The sequence below is a fragment of the Eubalaena glacialis genome, unplaced genomic scaffold (assembly GCF_028564815.1).
Source record: "Eubalaena glacialis isolate mEubGla1 unplaced genomic scaffold, mEubGla1.1.hap2.+ XY H_3, whole genome shotgun sequence".
Lineage (NCBI taxonomy): Eukaryota > Metazoa > Chordata > Mammalia > Artiodactyla > Balaenidae > Eubalaena > Eubalaena glacialis.
Genome location: NW_026871157.1, coordinates 2018253 through 2041256, shown reverse-complemented (window position 1 = coordinate 2041256; position 23004 = coordinate 2018253). Strand labels below are relative to the sequence as shown.

At 39.8% G+C, this 23004-nt stretch overlaps 1 protein-coding gene and 1 pseudogene across 1 annotated transcript in view; both read left to right on the top strand.

Moving 5' to 3' along the window:
* Positions 1-14044: 14044 nt before the first annotated feature.
* Positions 14045-15066, top strand: LOC133083001 (protein phosphatase 1J-like; annotated as a pseudogene).
* Positions 15067-16979: 1913 nt separating this feature from the next.
* Positions 16980-23004, top strand: part of LOC133083007 (lysine-specific demethylase 6A-like) — a 157723-nt gene continuing 151698 nt past the window's right edge. The window contains exons 1-2 of the mRNA XM_061179670.1: positions 16980-17514; positions 17693-17756. Coding sequence (XP_061035653.1) covers positions 17363-17514; positions 17693-17756 — 216 coding nt within the window. The 5' untranslated portion in view covers positions 16980-17362. The remainder of the gene's footprint in view (positions 17515-17692; positions 17757-23004) is intronic.

Sequence of the window (23004 nt, the reverse complement as noted above, 5' to 3'; positions counted from 1 at the left end):
CCAGGGGTTAAGACTTCGCCTTCCAATGCAGGGGGTGCGGGTTCGATCCCTGATCAGGGAGCTAAGATCCCACATGCCTTGTGGCCAAAAAACCAAAACATAAAACAGAAGCAATATTGTAACAAATTCAATAAAGACTAAAAATGGTCCACATTAAAAAAAAAGAGAGAGTCTTATAATTGCATCAAAAAATGTTTATCAGGGGACACTAATGGATAATCATATGTCAGTAAAGGCAAACATTGCTGGAATGACCAGTCTTTATTTTTAATTAATTTTTAAAAGGTCTTGTGATATTTCCTCCATAACTTGCAAAGAAACAAAGGTTTTATAAAAAATGCACACTCCAAGTACTCCTCAAAGAACAGACCCAGTCTCACCCATGCAAGAACTGTATGAATGTACTAAATCTGGGGAAATGAGAAATTTTTTTTTTCTTTAAAAAATTTTCCACTCCTCTAATTGTACCTCAGGTAGATTGAGGAAGTATTTCTTATCAGAGATTACAGTTTTGAGTTTTTTAATGGGAAAATTAAAAAATTTTATAATGATAGTTTTTAATTTCATTGAAATCGAGAATCAATTCCAGATTCCCAGTCACAGAGTTTAAGTTTACATTTCTTTTTTAAATTGGAGTAGAGTTGCTTTACAATGCCATGTCAGTTTCTACTGTACAGCAAAGTGAATCAGCTATACGTATACATACATCCCCTCTTTTTTGGATTTCCTTCCCATTTAGGTAACCACAGAGCACTGAGCAGAGTTCCCTGTGCTATACATTAGGTTCTCATTAGTTATCTACTTTATACACAGTAGTGTATATATGTCAATCCCAATCTCCCAGTTTATCCCACCCCCCCCCTTTACATTTTTGAAGTAGCTCTTTTGGGCTAAGAAGTCTTTAGAATTGTTGTAAGTACTATGGCAGCATTCTACAAAGCAGAAAAGATTATACAGACCTGATGTAGAGATCATGGGAAAGCAGTCTCCATCAGATGTCTGTTAAATATACCCTAGAAATTCTCAGCTTTAAGTCACTAATCAGTGTGCAGATTTTGAGGCTTTCTTTAGATGGGACACATGAATCCAGAAGTCTGTTTCTTCAAGTTCCATGCTACAGTAATTAGTCCATAACATGTGATAAGGGCCTTTTCAATGAGGTTGGAAGGACTCTTTTTGGAGATGTCTTTACCAATAGACAAAGTCTCTAGGCTGTAAAATATAATGTTTGCTGTCTTCATCTCCTAGGAGCATGCTGTGGAAAGATTGTTCTACCAAACCATTATTATTCTTGGTGGATTTAATCAGAGTTTTGCAAAAGTGAAGTATACCCCCTTTATGAGTTGAGGGTCAAAGGAAGCAGGGACCAATGACACTGGTTGTCCTGTAATTATTTGAAAATGTGAAGGCTTGTGAATTCCAAGGGGAATAGATCTAAGATTTAGGGGAACTAATGACACTACCTTTGGTCAGGGTATTTGGAAAGTTTCAACTAATTTAGCAAACTGAATCTTTATAGTTCCATTTGTTTTTTTTTTTTATAATTTTTAAAAAACTAATTATTTTTGGCTGTATTGGGTCTTCGTTTCTGTGCGAGGGCTTTCTCTATTTGCAGTGAGCGGGGGCCACTCTTCATCGCGGCACGCGGGCCTCTCACTGTCGCGGCCTCTCTTGTTGCGGAGCACAGGCTCCAGACGCGCAGGCTCAGTAGTTGTGGCTCACGGGCCTAGTTGCTCCGCGGCATGTGGGATCCTCCCAGACCAGGGCTCGAACCCGTGTCCCCTGCATTGGCAGGCAGATTCTCAACCACTGCACCACCAGGGAAGCCCTTTCCATTTGTATTTTTGACGAGTCCTGAAAACTGGTCTATGCTGCAGAACTGGCAAGACAGCACAGGCTTCTCAACATAACTGACCAGTAAAGGGGGTTCCACAATCACTGTGGTGGTCTGGGGGGTTTCCCAAGTGGGAACAATCTTTTCTAAAAGGACTTTAGCCGCAGAAAAGGCAATCGCCTAGAAATGCTTCAGTTCAACGTGAATACATGAAAAACATTTCCATCCACAAGATGGGGGCAACTGTATGAAATCCATTTGCCAGACCTGAGATGGTCCATTGGGTAAATTAAAATATCCTGGTATGGGGCAAATAGGTTTCCCAGGGTTAAAGTTAGGACAAGAGGAACAAGAAAGATAAGTGCTTTTTGTAGACTTGCCTATGTTTCCCTACTAATATTGATGCATGAATGTTAGACCAATGGGTTAACTCATATATAGCAGTTAATAATGGAAATTTTAGGTTTTCTGGTGGGACTGGCTTATTATTTGGTCCCAATAAGAATTTCTTTCCTTCATGGTACCACCAGCTTTAAAATTTCCAATTTGGTTTTTATTTCAGTGGGCTGAAAACTGCTACATTTCCCTGGTTATTTTCCCTTAGGTCTGCACCAAAGGGAATAATATTTTGAACAATGACAGAAGTCTGGTCTATGGACTTCATAAGAGCTGTGCTTTTTGCAGAAATTCAGTGAGGTGGTTTCCTTTGGCTACCAGTTGGACTTAGAATGTCCAGGAACTATAATGATAGGCAGAGCTGTTGGCAGGAGCATGGCATCCAACAAATTTTGGACACAGGGACATTTTCCTTTCTTTTTTTTTTTAATATTTATTTTATTTATTTATTTACTTATTTGGTTGTGCTGGGTCTTAGTTGCGGCAGGCGGGCTCCTTAGTTGCGGCTCGCTGCCTCCTTAGTTGCAGTACATGGGCTCCTTAGTTGTGGCATGTGAACTCTTAGTTGTGGCATGTGACACCTAGGGCTGGAACCCGGGCCCCCTGTATTGGGAGCATGGAGTCTTAGCCACTCTGCCACCAAGGAAGTTCCACACAGGGCCATTTTAAATTTTTTCTCCACTGGAAGTAAGGAAACCTCATTGTTGCCATAACATTTCAAAGTCGTGAACTATCCCCATAAGTATATCAACTATCAGTATTGTTGTTTTCTGTTTTACCTTTAGGTAGAATACATCGTGGAGTGAGGGCATAGAATTCAGTTTGTTGGGCTGAAGTGGTCAAAAGCAAGTGTCAATGACTTCAATAGGATTGATATTGCATACACGGCACATAATTTACTGTTTTCATGTTTAAAGTCACAGCCATCAGTAAACCAGGAAAGATCAGCACTGGTCAAGGCAGATTCTTGCGAGTCATCAGGAAGGTTTAATAAATAATCCATCAAAATGAAACAATCATGGAGAGTTTCACCCGTGGAAGCCCACGCACCGCAATGAAGAGTAGCCCCTGGTCGCCACAACTAGAGAAAGCCCATGCACAGCATCAAAGACCCAATGCAGCCAAAAATAAATAAATGAATAAACAAATTTATAAAAAATAAAAGTCGATTTTTCAGTATGCCAGCATTTTTTAAAAAATTTATTTGTTTATTTTATTTTTGGCTGTGTTGGGTCTTCTTTGCAGGTGTGGGCTTTTCTCTGGTTGTGGTGCTCGGGGTCTGCTCTTCATTGCTGTGCGCGGGCTTCTCATTGCAGTGGGTTCTCTTGTTGTGGCTCACGGGCTTAGTTGCTCCACGGCATGCGGGATCTTCCCGGACCAGGGATCGAACCCGAGTCCCCTGCATTGGCAGGAGGATTCTTAACCACTGTGCCACCAGGGAAGCCCAGTATGCCCGCTTTTTTAAAAAAGTTTCTGTTAGGTGGAGGGTTGACTTCCACTTCTTACACGCTGGACGTGGAAACAAGAAGTACATTTTTGCCTTATTTTTCTTAGTTAGTCATTGCTTTTGAAAATGTGAATAAGTAATTACAATCTGAGGACAATAATATATTTTGCAGAGAGCATTTCTACTTGCTTCTGCTAGGGAAGTGGAACACAAGACATTTGTAATAATCTTTCTTCAATTTCAGTGTCTAGGAGAATTTAAAGCTAGGCTAAAGTCAGTATGTGGTCCAGCCTTTTCCAGTTTATCCTGTTTTGTAGGATGCAGCCTTGTAAGCATCCACCCAAAAAGGCAAGAATTTACTCCATATCCCCCATCCTCAGCTTTGATGGTTTCTGGATTCCAATTTCTGTCTCCTTGTACTTACAAAGCTATAATAAGCCCAGTTAAGCCTCTTACCAGTCTTCTCAGTAGTTAGTACTCTCTCTATTTCAATCTTTCCCCAGAACTTGGCCCTGTGATTCTGCACTGCCCTTTTGGCTCTTTGATGCCTTCAAACAAATATATATTTAAGTGAAATATACTATGCATAGCACACTATACAGTGTTCTCAGGAAGACGGTTGGTAAATTGCACCTGGTCTTTCATTAATACAATAAGCACTTTCTAGTATTCCTGGGATAAGCTCAACCTGAAATTATCACACATTGCTGAATAAAGTTTGCTAGTAATTAGTTAAGCATTTTAAAAATCTATTTATCTATTAAAGTCTCATTAATCTTTTTAAATTGGTAGTGATAACTCCCTCTTCTATTCTCTGGAAGAATTTTGTATAAAACTATAACCATGGGACCAGCTCAAGCTGATCCTATTGTGTCCATTACAGGACGTCTAGTTGTCTTGCAGATGCAGCAAAGCCAAACCTGCTAGGCATGTCACCTGGGCATACACAGAGAAGGAAAACCCTCCTCAATTAACTCTTGGAACCCACATTTTCTCCCTACACAACCAAGAAAACTGAAACATGACTGGAACCTGACTGCTGGAACTCTTTCAGAAAAAAGGGGTCTGTTGTCCAAGAAGATGTAGGGCTGAAATCCAACATTCCATATCTTACCATAAATGACCAAGTGTAAATTCCTCCAGTCAAAATCTGCCCCACCAGCACTTCCATACACCAACTTGCCTTCCCTAACTCATGTAACTTTAACCAAACCTCAGATTAGGGAGGCAGATTTGAGCCCTGCCTCTTGTCTCCTCCCTGATGGACCATGAAATAAAGCTCTTTCTTTTCTCAAAGGTAAAAATATTGTCTTCTACACCAGGCAGCAAGCCTTACTCAGTAATAAGACTAGAATTAATTATTCCTTGAATATTATGTATTATGCAATGGTAGAGCTCTATAGGTATGGTGTGTTTCTTTGTGGGAAAAATTTTAAGCTGTTGATTCAATTGACTTGAGGTCAGCACCTCTGAGGTTGGCTGTTTATTCTGAAATCAATTAAATTGTTATCTTTTCAGAATATATCTTTTCTAACTATGTTTGTGGGCTATCACATGTACTTTGAACATATGCTTTAATTATTAAAGAAAAGGATGCATTGACCAGACATAATAAATGTCCATGTTAAACATAAAGATTAGGGAACTATATCCAATCTCCTGGGATAAACCATAATGGAAAAGAATATATACATAAAAAGAATGTCTCTGTGTATAACTGAATCACTTTGCTATATTACGGAGATTGGCACAGCATTGTAAATCAACTGTACTTAAATATAAATAAATAAATAAATAGATAGATTGTGGTGATACGTGCACTACTCTCTGAATATACTGAAAGAAGCCATTGCATTATATACTTTAAATGAATGGCTTGCCATGTGAACTATATCTCAGTAAAATTGTTATAAGAATTTTTCCCCAGGTGCCAGGTCACTCACTTTTATTTTTATGTATTTTTTTTAAACCTTAAAAGAATGTACCCCTGACATGTCTGATGTTCTTTGTTCTGACAAGAAATAAAACTGTGCTGAAAACCCTGCTTCTCTGGAGCAATTCCTCAGAGTTATCTGACAAGCTGTCACATGGGCTATAGGCTCAGTTTGGCTGAAATAAAACTCTCCTCAATTCTTATTATGGATTGGTTATTGATTATTTTCATTGACAATCATTTGAATTTCTCCAGCTTGGTCCGTTGATGGTTTTTATCTGGGTGAAAAAAAAGTTCTGTTGGATGCAGAATTCTAGTTAGAGTCAGTCAGTTTCTCTGTCTCTCTTTCTCTTTCCATTAAAGATATTATTATTCTATCTTCTCATGTCAATTTTTGCTGTTAAACAGCCATGCATTCACCTCATGGTAATTTTTTATTTAAAAAATTTTTTTTAAATTTATTTTTGGCTGCATTGTGTCTTCGTTGCTGCGCACAAGCTTTCTCTAGTTGCAGCGAGCAGGGGCTACTCTTCGTTTTGGTGTGCAAGCTTCTCATTGCAGTGGCGTCTCTTGTTGTGTGTGGCTTCAGGCACACGGGCTTCTGTAGTTGTGGCACGCGGGCTTAGCTGCTCCGCGGCATGTGTGATCTTCCTGGCCCAGGGCTGGAACCCGTGTCCCCTGCATTGGCAGGCAGATTCTTAACCACTGTGCCACCAGAGAAATCCCCATGGTTATTTTTTGTAGGATCTGCTATTTTATTCTTTTTTAGAATAGTTACTAAGATCTCTGTCTTTTGACTTATTGCAGTTTCACTATGTGGTAACAATGAGAATTTCTTTGTACGTTACCTTGCTTGAAATTTGTTGGACTTCCCAATGATGACAGTTATGGAAGATTCTTACCCATTGTTCTTGGACCATCATTTACACTATTGTTTCTCTCTGTTTTTCTCATACATTCTCTTCTGCCAGTGATGTGGATACTAAACAAAATTCTGTCCCTAAATATACATCACATAGGTGTGAATTCAACTAAAAAACCTGAGTGAGAGCAAGCTTTTAGCTTCTTTCTCTCTCACCTTTTTGTTCAGGGTATTTTTGTTCAGGGTATTGCTGTTAACTTCCTAGTTTTAGAGTCTTTCCCTTTTAGATCTTGGTATCTGCGTATCGTAGAGTCATAAAAGTGGAAGTTAAAATTTGTGCTTAGGGACTTCCTTGGTGGTCCAGTGGTTAAGAATCTGTCCTGCAATGCAGGGGACGCAGGTCCGATCCCTGGCAGGGGAACTAAGATCGCACTTGCTGCGGGGCAACTAAGCCTGCACGTCGCAAGTACAGAGCTCATGCACCAACAACTAGAGAGAAGCCCACGCACCACAATGAAAGATCGCCACGGGCCACAGTGAAGCCAAAAATGGGTCTGGATTTTACAGCCTGGCTCTGAGAGTCCACCACACCTCACCAGCCCTTTAAAAAAAAGAATATATATATATATTTTAAAAATAATAAAAAGTAAAATTCCTCATTATTCAGCAAAGACTCTCACAGTGAAAGATGGTACCTTATTAACTTACTTCACAAGAATCCTCAATCACTTTTGCCTTTGGGATTAATTTGCTTATAAATAAATATTTCTTGAACTCCTATTGTGTGCCAGGCACTATTCAATGTGCTTTTGGTATATCAATGAACAATATGAAGATCATGGTACTAGAGGAGCTTACATTCTAGTGTGAAGAGACAAAAAATAAATAATGTACAAAATTAAACTAAGAAATTGATAAACTATAACAACAAAACTGGAGCAGTATAAAAAGAGGACTGGAATTTATGAGAGAAAATGGGAAGACTGTAACTTTACTAGATTAGGCATATAGACCTAATTGAATAGGAGGAATTTGAACAAAGATTTGAAGGAGTTGATGTGACATCTACATGGACATTAGGAAGAAAGAAGAACCAGTATTAAGATTCTAAGGCATAAGTATCCCTGGCTGTGTTCAAGAAAAAGCAAGTAGGCCAAGAATGATCAGGAAAAAGAGATGAGTTTACAGAGTTAAATAGGAGCATATCATGTAAAGTCTTGTAGGCCATTGTAAGAACATTAGCTTTTACTCTGAGATGGGGAATCTCTGAAGGATTTGAGAAGGGAAGTGAAAAGATCCCGGTAAAGTTGAAAGTCTCCCTGGCTACCGCACTGACAAAAGGTTGTAAGGAGCAGGAATGGAAGCAGGGAAACCAATTAGTACCGTATTATAATCTGACCTAGAAATGACATTTGGCTCATACAGGGTGATAACAATGTAAATTCCAGGAAGTATTGGGTTCTGAATACACAGGCATCCTCTTTCCAGAAGTTTGCTTTAGGCCATTCTGCATTTATGAAATACCTACATTAGTATCTGTTTTCACCAACCAAAAGAAATCTGAAGAGAATTTTTGCCTTTTTTCTTAAAAGCAAAAATGGCGTTCATGTATGTTTGTAGTGAGCCATTACAGAGTCAGCGCATACCCTGAGCAACACAAAGAACAATACCACAAAGCTGTTTCCCCTGGAATAGTATCTCAGAATCAAACTGCTATAATTTTGAACTGTGCTGTGAGCGTCTATGCTTTGTCTGGATTTGTACTGTGCCTCCTTTAAAAACATATGTCCTAATGTAATTGTTTCTTTTCTTTCCAGTTTTCAGCCTAGTAAAGGTTTCATAGGAACACTCCACTTTCAGATAGATTGAAGGTAGATACAGCAGTATCTCCTGACTGAATATGAAGTGTGATAGACTGTTGAGGATATCTCCAAGCTTATTTGCTTAAACAATTAAGGTTGCATTTGTCATTGATAGAGATGAGGAATTCTCCACATGATGCACATTTGCTGGTAAATACTCTTTAATATATTAAATTTGAGATACTGTTCAGATAAGCTGGAGATCTGCAAATTCCTACTACTCCTGTCAGAGCAGCACAAAAATATGTTTTAAGAGGATTTTAAAAATACTTTCTCCAGTGTTTTATGTTTTTCAATTGGCATATTCAGTTAGGGCTTCTAATATGTCATACTACCAGAAATGTGCTGTTTTCATTCTATAATCTGATTCCACTCCCACCCCCCACCAAGGAAAAAAATCTCTACTGAATATTCTATTGAACACTGTTGCTATTCTCTAAACTTTTCCTAGTCTTTGACATACTTTTCTAGGATAAATAAAACGAAACTGCATTAACACTGCCGACTTTAACAAAGACAGTAAGAGGATTCCACGTAGTTTTTGTTTTTAGAATATTGACACTGTTTTGAGGTTAATAAACCCTAAGTGTGATAATAACAATTGTGAGGCAGAGTATGAAAGGTTTGTAAAGGGAAAGGAGGTGCCTTTCTCTTTATAATGGGGTATTCCCTGTAATACCCCATTAATACCTGTGGTACACCTGAATCTTTTGGATTTTAATTTAGATCTCACTGCTTAGCCTTGTAGGAGGTAACAAACATCAATCCATATTTGGGATAAATGCATTTGTTAATATGATTCTTTAGAGTTATGGAGAAATCACATCAGGAAAAATTGGGAGTTATGAACTAATAGAAGACCTATTTGAATACCTATCAACTGACAGTACCATATTTGACATTTCTAGTACTAAAACATAGAACAACTGTGTGGTACCTCCTCCCAAAATTATACTACTGGAAATATAGTAAGAATGTTCAATTCAGGTTTTAATACAATTTGTACTGGCCTTTTGTTTCATTTCTAAAACTTTTTATTTTGAAATAATTATAAATGTACAGGAAGTTATAAACATGATATAGATGTACCCTTTATTCTGTTTTCCAGTGGATACATTTTACATACATTACAGGACAATATCAAAACTGGGAAACTGATGTGCACAGAGTCCTATGCCATTTTATCACACATGTAGATTTGTGTAACCAGGACAGCAATCAAGATATAGAAGTATAAAAAAAAGTATTCTATCACCGCAAAGATCTTCATCTCACAACTCCCAAACAGGAACACCCACCATACTTCTCATCCTAGTACCTACTAATCTGTCCCCATTTCTAAAATTTGTCATTGCAAGAAGTTATATACATCAGTTTATACAGTATGTGATTTGAACTTTGCTTAGACTTGTATTTTGGTCTATTTATAAATAAATTTGTAGATTTATGTAGTTTTTTTGTTTTTTGTTTTGGTGTTGCTGTAGGTACTACATTTGACGTGCATAACCTGTCACAGTCTACTTGTGTTGACATGTTACCAGTTCAAGTAAAGAGTAGAATATGGAGTTAATGTTCCAGGTTCCTGAAGTCAGCGTATTTCCAATACATTATTTAAAATTCATCTGCACAGATTTGTCTATTTTTCCACATTTATTTATTTAATCTTTTATTTATATTAATATGGATTCATATTTACTTAGTGTTTTGAGTTTTAATCCATACTACTATATTTATTTAATTGCTTAAATTGTTCATGCTTGGAGTACTGGCAACTTTTTCTGCTGGCTCCTGTGTCTCTTTGACATATTTTCATCTTTGATTTTAGCACTTCTTTACTTTTTGCTACTGCTAGATGTTCAAGACACATCTCATTGTCTCATATATTTCCTGCCCCAGTCTTTAATCACCCAATTTTCCAAGGAGCCAAATATCCTTTTACTAGAGAATAATATTAGAAACCAAGATCCAGGTACTGGGGCTGCTATTGCTACTAGTCAAGGTTTCTAGTCGCCCTATCCTTATAGAGCAAGGAAATATATATGTGAAAATTATGTTGTGCATATACCTGTATCTACAATTACTTTATATCCCTATTAAGATACCTTAAATTAAGCTAAAAGTTCATAATTATATGTCCAGCTCTAATCAATTATCATAGAGATCATTCAAGCCTCCTCGTTTTGCTTATCTGTAACCTCTCACTCCAGTAGTGAGACCCTGGTGCCTACTATTTCACCATCTATTTGCTTAATTGTTTAATTTCATTATACCCATATAGTGGTTTCAAAATTGTTAACCCGTACCCCCATGGGAAGCAACTTTATCAACTACTGTACATTGTTTCTGTACAGTTCCTTTTGCCTTTACTTTTACAGACCCCACCTCATTTCCAAAGTTACTTAGGTAAGCAATTCCCTCTTCTCTCTTCAGTGTGGTTGTTTCACACTTTTGCAATATAGTTAGAGTCTTTCCTGGCACTTTGCATTCCACACAAGCCTCTTCTGACACCTAAATATTTGTGCATGTGTATATACGAACATAAAGATTCTCCTTTTGTGCTGCAAAATTCTATAAGTTTTGACAAATGCATAGTGTCATGTATCTACCATTACAGAATTATACAGAATAGTTTCATCTCCAAAAATATCCCCACTGTTTTCTCTGTTCAACCTTCTCCCCATTCCAAACTCCTGGGGATGACTGTCTCTGTAGTTTTGTCTTTTCTAGAATGTCATATAAGTGCAATCTTACAGTAAGTTGCCCTTCCATACTGAATTCTTTTACCATAGAAATTTAAGACTCATCGATGTATGCATTGCTTGATAACTTATTCCTTTTTTAAAAATTTTTTATAATTAATTAATTAGTTAATTAACTTTTGGCTGCGTTGGGTCTTGGTTGCTGTGCAGGCTTTCTCTAGTTGCGGCGAGCAGGGGGCTACTCTTCGTTGCGGTGCGTGGGCTTCTCATTGCAGTGGCTTCTCTTGTTGTGGAACATGGGCTCTAGGTTTGTGGGCTTCAGTAGTTGTGGCATGTGGGCTCAGTAGTTGTGGCTCATGGGCTCTAGAGCGCAGAGCTCAGTAGTTGTGGTGCACGGGCTTAGTTGTTCCGCAGCATGTGGGATCTCCCCAGACCAGGGCTTGAACCCATGTCCCCTGCATTGGCAGGCGGGTTCTTAACCACTGCGCCACGAGGGAAGCCCACTCATTCCTTTTTAAGTGCTGAATAATATTCCATTGTATACAGGTACTATAGCTTTCTGGTTCATTCATTCACTTATTAAAGTGCATCTTAGTTGATTCCAGTTTTCAGTGCTTATGAATAAGGCTATTATAAACATTCACTTGCAGGTTTTTTGTGTGGACTTTTATCAATTTATCAGTTTTTTAATTTCATGCATTATACTTTTTGGTGTTGTATCTAAAAATTCATCATGAAACCCAGGATCACATAGAATTTCATCTATGATTCCTTCTAGAATTTTTATACTTTTGCATTTTTAACTTTAGGTCAATGATCCATTCAGATTCATTTCTGTATCTAGGTTATTTTTCTGCCTATGGAATCCCTAAATTTACTTTTTAGTTAACTAATACTTTATTAACTAGAATTTTGTTTATAACTTGTACATTTCTTTCTTAAATTTTGTGACTATAATTTCCTTTTGGTGAAATTCTCATTTTAAAAATATCTTACTCTCTTTAAAAAAAGAAATTGTATCCAATCTGAAGTCTTTTCGATGTTTAAAATTTCTTTATTTTAAATATTTCTTGATTTTAAACATACTTGTTTTAGAATCCGGATAGCACTCTGGAAATGTTATACCAAATTTAACTGAGAAAATTTCACTGAGAAAACGTGAAGATCCTAGTGGCTTTACTCAAGGATTCATTAACTGAGCAGCATCCCACCTAGCAAATACAAAGGAAAGCTATTTAAGACAGAAAGGGGTGGGACAAGAAAGTCACAAACAAAAGAAAGAATTATTTCAGGCAAAGTTGTCTTCCTGTGGGTGAAGGTGGGGGTCTATCAGTTTGATTATCTTACCGGTGCTGGCCAGGCAATTCCAGACTGAATGATGAAAGGTCACATTCCCGAGAGAGTCTGAAGCTCAGTTAAGTCTTGGTTTAAGACTGGGTTTTAGCACAAGAGATTCCATTTTGGGGCTGTCGTTTCTTTTTTACCAGAAAGTTCTATCTCTTTGCTGACTGAAAAAAAATGCACAACCTAAGAGTTGAGAATTATGTTTTAGTGGGCAGACTTTCTGAGGACTCAAGCCCAGGAGGCAGCCTCTGAAGAGACTCTCTGAAGAGGTAAGGGAAGAGCCAGGATATATAGGGGTTTTTGCAACAAAGACCAGGTAGTGAGAACATCAAAAGATTAGTGTTAATTAAAGAAAAGCAATATCTCAAGTTAACAAAGTTAGCACTTTTTTATGTATGGGAAGGTGCAAGGGTGTAGGCTCACTGAAATCATTCCTTTGATATGCACCTTAACTTTATAGAGCCAGTATCCTGTTCTTTCCCATCATGATTCCCATCGCGGTAAACTGCTGGGGGCGGCTGCAGTGGCTAAATGGCAGCAACATCCTTTGATTACTAATATGGCAGGCAACATTTTTTCATTTACAACTTTAAATTCTAGGCTATTGGATTTAATTTTACTGTTTGCTTACTGTAATGGGATTGTTTCCTTGTGTTATATATACTTTTGCATAAACTCATTTTCTGTATGTATCAGATCAATTTACTTTTGATTTTTGAAGGCATTCCAGTAAGAAGGCCAGGACTAATTTTTATTGACTTTGTAAGGACAAACATAGGTTATAACTCTTCTCATGCAAGACTCATTTTCCCACCCCAAAGAAATGCTATAATAAGTTTCCTCATCACCAACCTGGTCTCTTGTCTTTCCTTCTTCCTGTCATTTTTTTCTACTAAATATACATATAACTAACTAACTAACTAACTGACTTTTAAAGGCCCTTTTTTTTTTTTTTTTTTTTTTAAGGATCTTTGTTTCTTCTCGTCTTGTTATTAAAATAACACTCCTTAGATTTTGGGACAGCTGCCCCTACTCTCCCTTGCTCTTTGTTGCAGAGTCTGCAAGGCAGTTACAAAGATGATGTCAGTATGTTTTTTTCTTGTTCACTGAGAATTGCCCTTACATTATTTTGGGACAAAGCTGATATTTAAAGAACTGAGTTTTTATTTTTTTGAGGCAGAATGTCTTTCAGGATACTCAGTGTACCTTATTACAAACAATGAAAATCTCTTCTGATAGTCCTCCTGTCAGAGGACTATCAGAGAGTGTGTGTATGAGAAATACTACTGGCACTATTTCATGTGTTAAAAAAATTAAAGCTTATTTTATGATCTCTTATTTTGAAAATTTCCGCATTTAGGTGATCTAGTCCAAGTTTTTCCATTATTTGGCCAATGCAGGGTACATGGGTTCAAGCCCTGGTCAGGGAAGATCCCACATGCCGTGGAACAACTAAGTCCATGTGCCACAACTACTGAGCCTGTGCACCTAGAGCCTGTGCTCTGCAACAAGAGAAGCCACTGTGATGAGAAGCCTGGGCACCTCAACCAAGAGTAGCCAAAAATATATGAATAAATTTATTAAAAAAAAAAAATGTCACAAGCTTCATGACACCAGTAAGAATTGGGAACATTGGTAAAAGTTAGGTTTGCCTGTGAGCTGCTGAAATGGCCTCTAGGCTCCTGCATCGCCACATTCAGGAGCAGCTAAAGGACCTGGTAGAGATACTCCAGGACCCCTCGCCACCTCCCCTCTGCCTCCCGTCCACCCCAGGGGCTCCAGGTTCTTCTGATTCCTCTCACTTTGTTGGTCCTCAGTCCTGATGGTCTTTGCAGAAGGAAGTGACTCATGAGAGCCTGGTAGTGGGTTCCATTGAGAATGCCTTCCAGTTCATGGATGAGCAGATGGCCCAGGAGCGGTGTGGCCACCAAGTGGAGGGGGCCTGCTGTGCACTGGTTGTGGTCTACTTGCTAGGCAAGGTGTACGTAGCCAGTGCAGGTGACAGCAGAGCCATCCTTGTCCAGAATGGAGAAATCATTCCAATGTCCCGGGAGTTTACCCCGGAGACTGAGCGCCAGCATCTTCAGATGCTTGGCTTCCTGAAACCAGAGTTGCTGGGTGGTGAATTCACCCACCTTGAGTTCCCCTGCAGAGTTCAGCCTAAGGAGCTGGGGCAGAGGATGCTGTACCAGGACCAGAACATGACTGGCTAGGCCTACAAAAAGATCGAGCTGGAGGATCTCATGTTTCCTCTGGTCTGTGGGGAGGCCAAAAAGGCTCGAATGATGGCCACCATTGGGGTGACCCGGGGCTTGGGAGACCACAACCTCAGGGTCTGCAGTTCTACCCTGCCCATCAAGCCCTTCCTCTCCTCTTTCCCTGAGGTACGAGTGTATGACCTGACACAGTATGAGCACTGCCCATATGATGTGCTAGTCCTGGAAACAGATGGGCTGTGAGATGTCACCAGTGACTGTGAGGTAGCTGCCACTGTGGACAGGGTGCTGTCAGCCTATGAGCCTAATGACCCCAGCAGGTACACAGCTCTGGCCCAAGCTCTGGTCCCAGGGGGGGGCCCGGGGCACCCCCCTGGGACCATGGTTGGCATCTCCCCAGCAACAAGCTGGGTTCTGGGGATGACATCTTGGTCTTCGTCATCCCCCTGGGAGGGCCAGGCAGCTACTCCTGAGGGGCTCAGCCCCGAACCTCCCACCACCATCCCAGCCTCTCCATGCTTACCCCTCTCCCAACCCAATTCTGAAGTTGTCTCCTTGACCTTCTTCAGTGGCAATTTAACTGAAGAAGGGGTGCCAGTTAGATCCAAAATTTTAGCTCTTGGCCAATAAACCAGATGGATTAAAAAAAAAAAAAGTTAGGTTTGCCTGTAAAAAGTTTTGAAAGTATTTTTGGTGCCAGTGTAAAGGATAACCTTTAGGTCTACTTGTACGTCTAGATAAATTATGATTTTGTTATGTGACCTTTTAAGATCTGTATAAATTATGATCTATACATTCTACAATATCTGTATTTCTCCTTGTGCAAATGTGTGTATAAATATCAAAAATTTCTCAGTCTAAGGTTCTCTTATTATAATAAATTTACTTATGTTAATACAGGCATTTAAATTCTTGAGGAATCTGTAATCATTCAAGTAAAACAGAATAAAGGAAAATACAGTAGAGGTGTTTCAGAGAAAGTAATTAAACACAGACTATAAACTACAGAACTGGAGTTACCATAGTTACTACCCACCAAAGAATAATGAAAATATGTGCATGTGTGCAAAATAGTAGGGTTTCCAGAGCTCCTCACTAAATGTCTTAGAATTTATTGAGGTAACTATCTCTGAATTGTCCTCCTCTTTATTTATTTATTTAATTTTGACTGCGTTGGGTCTTCGTTGCTGTGCGCAGGCTTTAGTTGCAGCGACTGGGTCTTCTTTGTGGTGCGTGGGCTTCTTATTGCGGTGGCTTCTCTTGTTGCAGAGCACAGGCTCTAGGCGCGTGGGCTTCAGTAACTGTGGTGCCTGGGCTCAGTAGTTGTGGCTCGCAGGCTCTAGAGCACAGGCTCAGTAGTTGTGGCACACGGGCTTAGTTGCTCCATGGCATGTGGGATCTTCCCTGACCAGGGCTTGAACCTGTGTCCCCTGCATTGGCAGGCAGATTCTTCATCACTGAGCCACCAGGGAAGCCCTGTCCTCCTCTTTAAGTCAAAGTTTAAATATATCTTGTCTATTTCGGACCAAGGGAAATTTATTTACCCCCAACAAATAAAATCAGGTATTTCTTAAGATACCTATTAAAAATTAGCATTTTTCTACCCTTAACCAGTGGAGGTACAGCTGTAAAAGATGTTACATGAAATATTATGCAACTTTCCTTTTGAAAAGAGTAATTTTTACAGAGGCCTAGTTTTTCTGACAACTATAGTATTTATTTACAGCAGCTCGGATTAACGCCCCACTTTGGGATAAGTGCCCTAGACAGTAACAGTGTGTGGAGTGCCATTGGGTGGGCCCAGGAGACCGCAGGGAAAACTATTAATTCCCTCCCGACTGGTAAGTGGGCTGAAATCTTAAGGTCCTTAACCTCTTCTGTTACCACAAGGTTGAAAGGAAACGGGGCAGGGAGAGTCCGGGCCGCGGGGTCGTTATTTCCCAGAGATGCCAAAAGTCTCACGTTCTGGGAGCGGAGATCAGTGCCATACACTAGTTGCAAATAATGTGAACCAGCCCCTGAGGAGTCCCACCGCCATGTAACACCTCGTGCTAAGGGACAGGTAAAGGAGATTTATCCGTCCTCGAGGCGCACTTAAGTCCGCCTCGAGGACGCACTTCCTGATCTCATCATTCGCCACCACTGCCTTCCTTGGTCATCTGGGCTACCGAGTAGCAAGGCCCGGATCCTCCCTTTTCAACAAGGGTGTAATTTAAACACCCGAACGTTTTGCTAAATCTGGTGACTACCCTTTCCGCAACTGACGCGTCAGCTAACCAATTACCAGCGGGAATTTCCTCCCCTTCCGGCCCCTGGTTGGGTCGGCTTCTGGTATCTAGCAAGTTCTGTGGAGCCGCAACTGGCGTAAGACAACAAAGGTCACGTGAAAAGAACCGTTCGCGTCAATTGGCGGCGCCCGGCTTTGGGGGTGCGGACGTGACGGCGATTTGGGGTTCGCCCTGTGATACGGTTACAACAACTTTGTGCTGGTGCTGGCGAAGTTTGTGATTCTAAGAAATTCTTCCATTACAGCGAGGTTCCGCTTTTTCTGCTGTCACCGCGAACCCCGCGATGTGACTCCCGGAGCCTAGCTCCGCATCCCTTGCTTTTGCTGTCACCTTGGGATTTTTCGTCGCCGCCACCTGTATCGGAGCAGGTGGTGGTGGTAAAGTTGGTTTGCCAGTCTCTGGAGGTTAGGGCGTCTTTTCGAGCTCTGGACTGGGGGTTGGTAGGTTTCAGCGTTGGGAGTTTTACATTTATTGCGTTTACATGAAATCTTGCGGAGTGTCGGTAGCTACCGCCGCCGCTGCTTTTGGTGATGAGGGAAAGAAAATGGCGGCGGTAGAACCGAGCAGCGAGACCAAGGAGGGGTCCCTCAGCTTGACAGCCGAAGAGAGTGAGGCACTTAGTGGACTGGACAGGTACGGACCGCAGTCATTCACCCAGCTGCCTCCACACGGGCTGGAGCCGCTGTTCTGGGAGACCCGAGCTCGGGTTGCCTCCGGTGGCGGCCGCCAGGCAGCGGTCGCTGGGGTCGGGAAGGGACGGGTCAGTGGCTTTACCCGAGCGTTAACAAGTCGCGTGTCTTTCTTCCCATAGTCGACTCTTTGGGTTCGTGAGCCTTCACGAAGATGGCGCCAGGACTAAGACCCTTTTGGTGAAGGTAAGGCAACCTCGGACCTACAGTGTTCTTCGTTCGCTCTCTGTGGGCTTTGGCTCCCGCGGCTCCTGAGGCGGATCAGACCTCGCTGTGGTCGAAAGTGAAAAATTATTTTTGCAAAAAATACTTCGCTTGCTGCTTTGCGAAATTCTGAGTCGTAGCCTGAGAAGCAGAGAGGGCCGCGCTTTGTGACTAGGCGTAACAGTTGTTTGGGGGCATTTTCGTTAGGAAATGATGTCTGAATTTTAGCATCACAAGATCCTGAATGTGTGCAGTTTAAAAATTATCAGACTGATATATCACTTGCGGAGTTTTTTCCTTTCGCAGTTTTTTCTTTGACGTCTAATTTTAGCATTTTAAGCTTTCTTATATCCTTGTTCTCAGAATGTGTAACTTGCAGTACTTTAGAGCAGTCAAGAGTATAAATAGGGTATTTGACCAGTACACTGATTGATACGTGTTTGATCTGAAGTTAAGTGATTTGTTTACTTGTTTGCGTCTAACTGCAGAGAATATTGCTGTGAATGCCACTTTATGATCGTGTTGTTTCTGGAGCCTTGTTTCTTGTGTCTGACAGAGACCAGGGAGCTTTTCACGTTTGTTTGTGTGAAAAGTTGTTGAGATTGTCATTTAGTTAATGGCTGCCCCTGTTGGCCAAGATGGCGGGAAATAGTGGGTGGAGAAATGACGAGGCGAGCTTTGAGGGAGGGAGGAGATAAAAACAAGGAAAGAGTAGCAATGAGTAGGCCTTCGCGTAGGCTTGAGTAGCTCAATGGTGCTCAATAAAAACTAAGCACTATTGTTTAAAAGTAGAGTTCTTGTATCGTTACCAAACTTTACAGCAGCATTCATAAACATTGTGCTGTAGTCCATTTAGTTAATCTTATGTAAACGATTGCACAAAGGCCCTCTAGTTTTCAGTCTCTGTCATTTTCTGTCTCCTGAACAAAATTTGGTTAAAGTATTTTCTGTTGTCAGCTGGTTCCATAAAAGTTGGTAATTGTGCAACAAATGTTGCTTCCATTAGATATTTTTTTCTAGCTGAAATTGATAGCTGTGGATTTCTCATAGTTTGTAATGCAATTGAAAAGGAATTAAGTAATTTTCATTTTAAGATGTTTTTCCTGCCATGATTCTTATCTTTAGTTTGAATTTGTGTAATCTACTTTCTCTTACCTGTAATCTCACTTTTGTATTTGTTTTGAAGACAAATAATGACCACGAACTGAACTGTAATAATTTTTTCACTAAATCTAGTCCATTTGATAAAACTTGAATTAAACTTTCATCATGTAGGTAATAGTTGCTCCATTAAAATTATCACTGGCAAAATAAATATTGATTAGCTCTGATACGATTTAAGCAGCAGTGATTGTTGTTCTTGATAGTTGTTCTTTAAAAATATTGAGTATGTATTTTATTTTCAAAGTTATTGCAATAGACTGAAAAAATTCTGACCTTAGGGGAATGTTATTTTTTTTTTTTTCAGGCATTTTATTTAACTCATTCTAGTGAGAGTGCTGTGGTATTTCATAGTGGTTTTAATTTTTGTTTTTTTTTAACATCTTTATTGGAGTATAATTGCTTTACAATGGTGTGTTAGTTTCTGCTTTATAACAAAGTGAATCGGTTATACATATACGTATATCTCCATATCTCTTCCCTCTTGTGTGTCGCTCCCTCCCACCCTCCCAGAATGTTATTTTATACTGCATCAGTGTGACTTGATCCTTTAACTCAAGGTTGGTCAAGTTGAGTATACTGATGGTAATTTGGAAAAGAATGGGCAAATCTATTACTTTGGTTATGATAATGACAAAAAGTATTGTGATGTTTTATGTGTTCAGAACTTTAAATATCCATATGCATGAGTTCAGATAAATTCTCAATTAGTGGTGCTAAATGTTGGATAGGAATTTGGTGTGAACTGTTCAGATACTGTGCAGTATCGGGTTTAAATTTTAAGGAACTGCCTTCAATTATTAATTGTGAAGGTGAGCATGTCTTTCTCAAATTACAGTAACATTTTAATAGAAGGCTTGAAGTTTCATTGTGTTTGGAAGATTTGTAGCTTCATAAAATGCTTGAGTAATGTTACATTTTGTTAAACTGTTGTAAATGTTTTGAGTGAAATGGAAATAAATAATTAACTTGATTAACATTTAGTTTTGTAACTTGTGAATTCCTACCTTTTCCTAATGAAGACTCATTAACTTTAATACTAAAGTAACTTAAGTGCAGCGAAATATTCTGGGCTATGTGAGCAACCTCATGGATGCATCTCCCTCCCTTTCTGGCTATATTGAGTTATAATTGGCATAAACTAAAACTGCTGGTATTTTAATATGTACAGCTTGACAAGTTGGACATATTTCCTCAAAGCCTGTGTTTGAATTAGGCTCTTTTCTCTCAACTTTCCTAGTCTTCAAGGGTGCTTTCTCCCAAGCACCTTTGGTGCTAACCAAGGTTAGCTTCTCTGTCTCTGAAAAAAAATTTTTAAGTGTAAATGTTGTTACGTACCATTAGAATTGTTTAATAATAGATGCTTAAAACTCTGAAATATAAGAATTTTTGAAGGATTGCCATAATATACAGTGTTCAGAATTTTAGATTGAAAAATAAATTATTAATGTATTGCTTTTAGTAATACTTTAAAAATAAGCTGTAAACAGCTAGTCATTACTTAATCAAAATTTTTGAACTATCACATGACCTTAACTAGGGTGCAGTTTAACCAGTGCTAACATTTAATCTTATGGTAACGTATATTTCAACTTTTTTTTTTGGCTGCAACATGTGGCATGCAGGATCTTAGTTCTAACCACTGGACTGTCAGGGAATACCCATATTTCAACTTCTTTTTAAATGAGTGTATTTTAATTAACTAGGCCTTTTAACAGAAATTATCAACAGTGACTTTTCTTGCAGTTTAGAAAATGCTTTGGATTGATTTTATGTTGGATAGAGTTGAAATAGAATTGTCCACCGAAATAAAAAATGCACAGCCTGAGAGCTGTGAGTTTCTGTTTTATTTGGGGCCTTACTGAGGACTCTAGCCTGGGAGACAGCCTCTCAGTCCTGAGGAACTGCTTTGTATAGGTAAGAGGGGAGGTCAGTATGTATCTTGGTAGAAGGTTTACTGCTACTCATGAGGCACAAATATCTTAATGATTTAAGTGTTTTCCTAAGTATGGGAAGATTCAAGAAATTGGGTTTATAAAATTTTCTCCTGAAAATATCTTAACTATCTGAAGCCCTGCTTTGCCAGTTTTTTCCAGAGCACAGAGTGCCTCATGCCTGTTCTCCACCCTGAACTCCTTTCCGGGACGTTGAAGGTCAGTAACTGCCATGGCTAGTGGCTCAGTCTTTGTAGAGACAGATGACAAATGACATTGTTTAGTTGGCAGAATATTACTAATATAGTGTTGCTTTAAAAGAATGCTGGGGGAATGTAGTCTGATGATTGCTGAGTTACCCATTGCTACTGTTGTTTGTTTAGAAGTATCTTTCTCAGTTTTTAGTCTTACCTACAGCAGCAGTCCCCAACCTTTTTGGCACGAGGCACTGGTTTTGTGGAAGACAGTTTTTCCACGGGGGTGGGAGTGGGGGTGGGGGAATGGTTCAGACTTGCCCGCAGCTCACCTCCTGCTCTGTGGCCTGGTTCCTAACAGGCCCAGGACTGGTACTGGTGTGTGGCCCGGGTGTTGGGGACCCCTGATCTACATCGTGTTATTGAAATTTTGCTTTTTTGGGGTAATTATGTTAACCAGTAAAAAGATTAGTAGGGAAGTTGTAGTTTGTTTACTATTCAACAATGTGTGTGGGACTTCCCTGGTGGTCCAGTAGTTAAGACTCCATGCTCCCAATGCAGGGGGCCCGGGTTCCATCCTGGGTCAGGGAACTAGATCCTGCATCCCACATGCTACAACTAAGAGCCCTCACGCCTGCATGCCACCACAAAGATCCTGCATGCCGCAACTAAGACCTGGCGCAGCCAAATAAATAAATCATACGTACATACATATTTAAACACCACCACCAAAAACAATGTGCTTTTTGCCCTGAAGGATAGTTTTAGAAGAGTTGACATTTAAAAGTTTTTGAGTAATGGAAGTGGTTTAAAATTGATTGAAGGGCTTCGCTGGTGGCGCAGTGATTAAGAATCCACCTGCCAATGCAGGGGACACGGGTACGAGCCCTGGTTCGGGAAGATCCCATATGCCATGGAGCAACTAAGCCCATGCGCCACAACTACTGAGCCTGCTCTCTAGATCTTGGGAGCCACAACTAGTGAGCCTGTGAGCCACAACTACTGAGCCTGCACTCTAGAGCCTGCGAGCCACAACTACTGAAGCCCGTGCGCCTGGAGCCCGTGCTCTGCAACAAGAGAAGCCACCACAATGAGAAACCCACGCACCGCAAAGAAGACCCAACACAGCCAAAAATGAATAAGTAAAATAAATAAGTTTATAAAAAAAAAAATTGAAGCATGCATTTTTCTAGATTTGATCTTAATGCATGGAGAAAAATTTATTTAAATGGTTTCAGAAGTGGCTTTTTATACAGTAATATTTCAGTGGTGATATTTAAGGTACCCTTACATTATGTGTATTTTCTGTTTGCTGACATTTAAGCATATATTAATTTCCTTTTTTTTTTTTTGGCTGAGTCTCGCGCCTTTTGGAATCTTAGTTCCCTGACTAGGGATTGAACTGAGCAAGGGAGGGACAGGAGTGGGGCGACCCACAGCAGTGAAAGTGCCAAGTCCTAACCACCGGACCACCAGGGAATTCCCTATATTCACTTCCATTTTAAGAAAGTTGTTTGGGTTAAAAAAAGTGACAATAGAAATGTCATGTTTTGCTATTTAGAAATTGTCTTTAATTTGAGGCATTAAAAACTATTTTCTTGTTAGGAAAGTTGTATTATAAACCATTATCGTTTCAGTGCACTTTACTAGACAAAGTTTTGGCTAGGCATTATGTAGGAATGTTAGTATAAAATTTTGGTATAACACTAGTCATAAAGACCAGAAGAGATTATAGGAAGTGTTTTCATATATAGGCACAATTCAGAACTGACAGGTTATAAATGGAAACTTTCTTTGTTTTTTTAAAATTAATTAATGAACTTATTTTTGGCTGCGTTGGGGTTTTGTCGTTATGTGTGGGCTTTCTGTAATTGCGGCGAGCAGGGGCTACTCTTTGTTGCAGTGCACGGACTTCTCATAGCGGTGGCTTCTCTTGTTGCG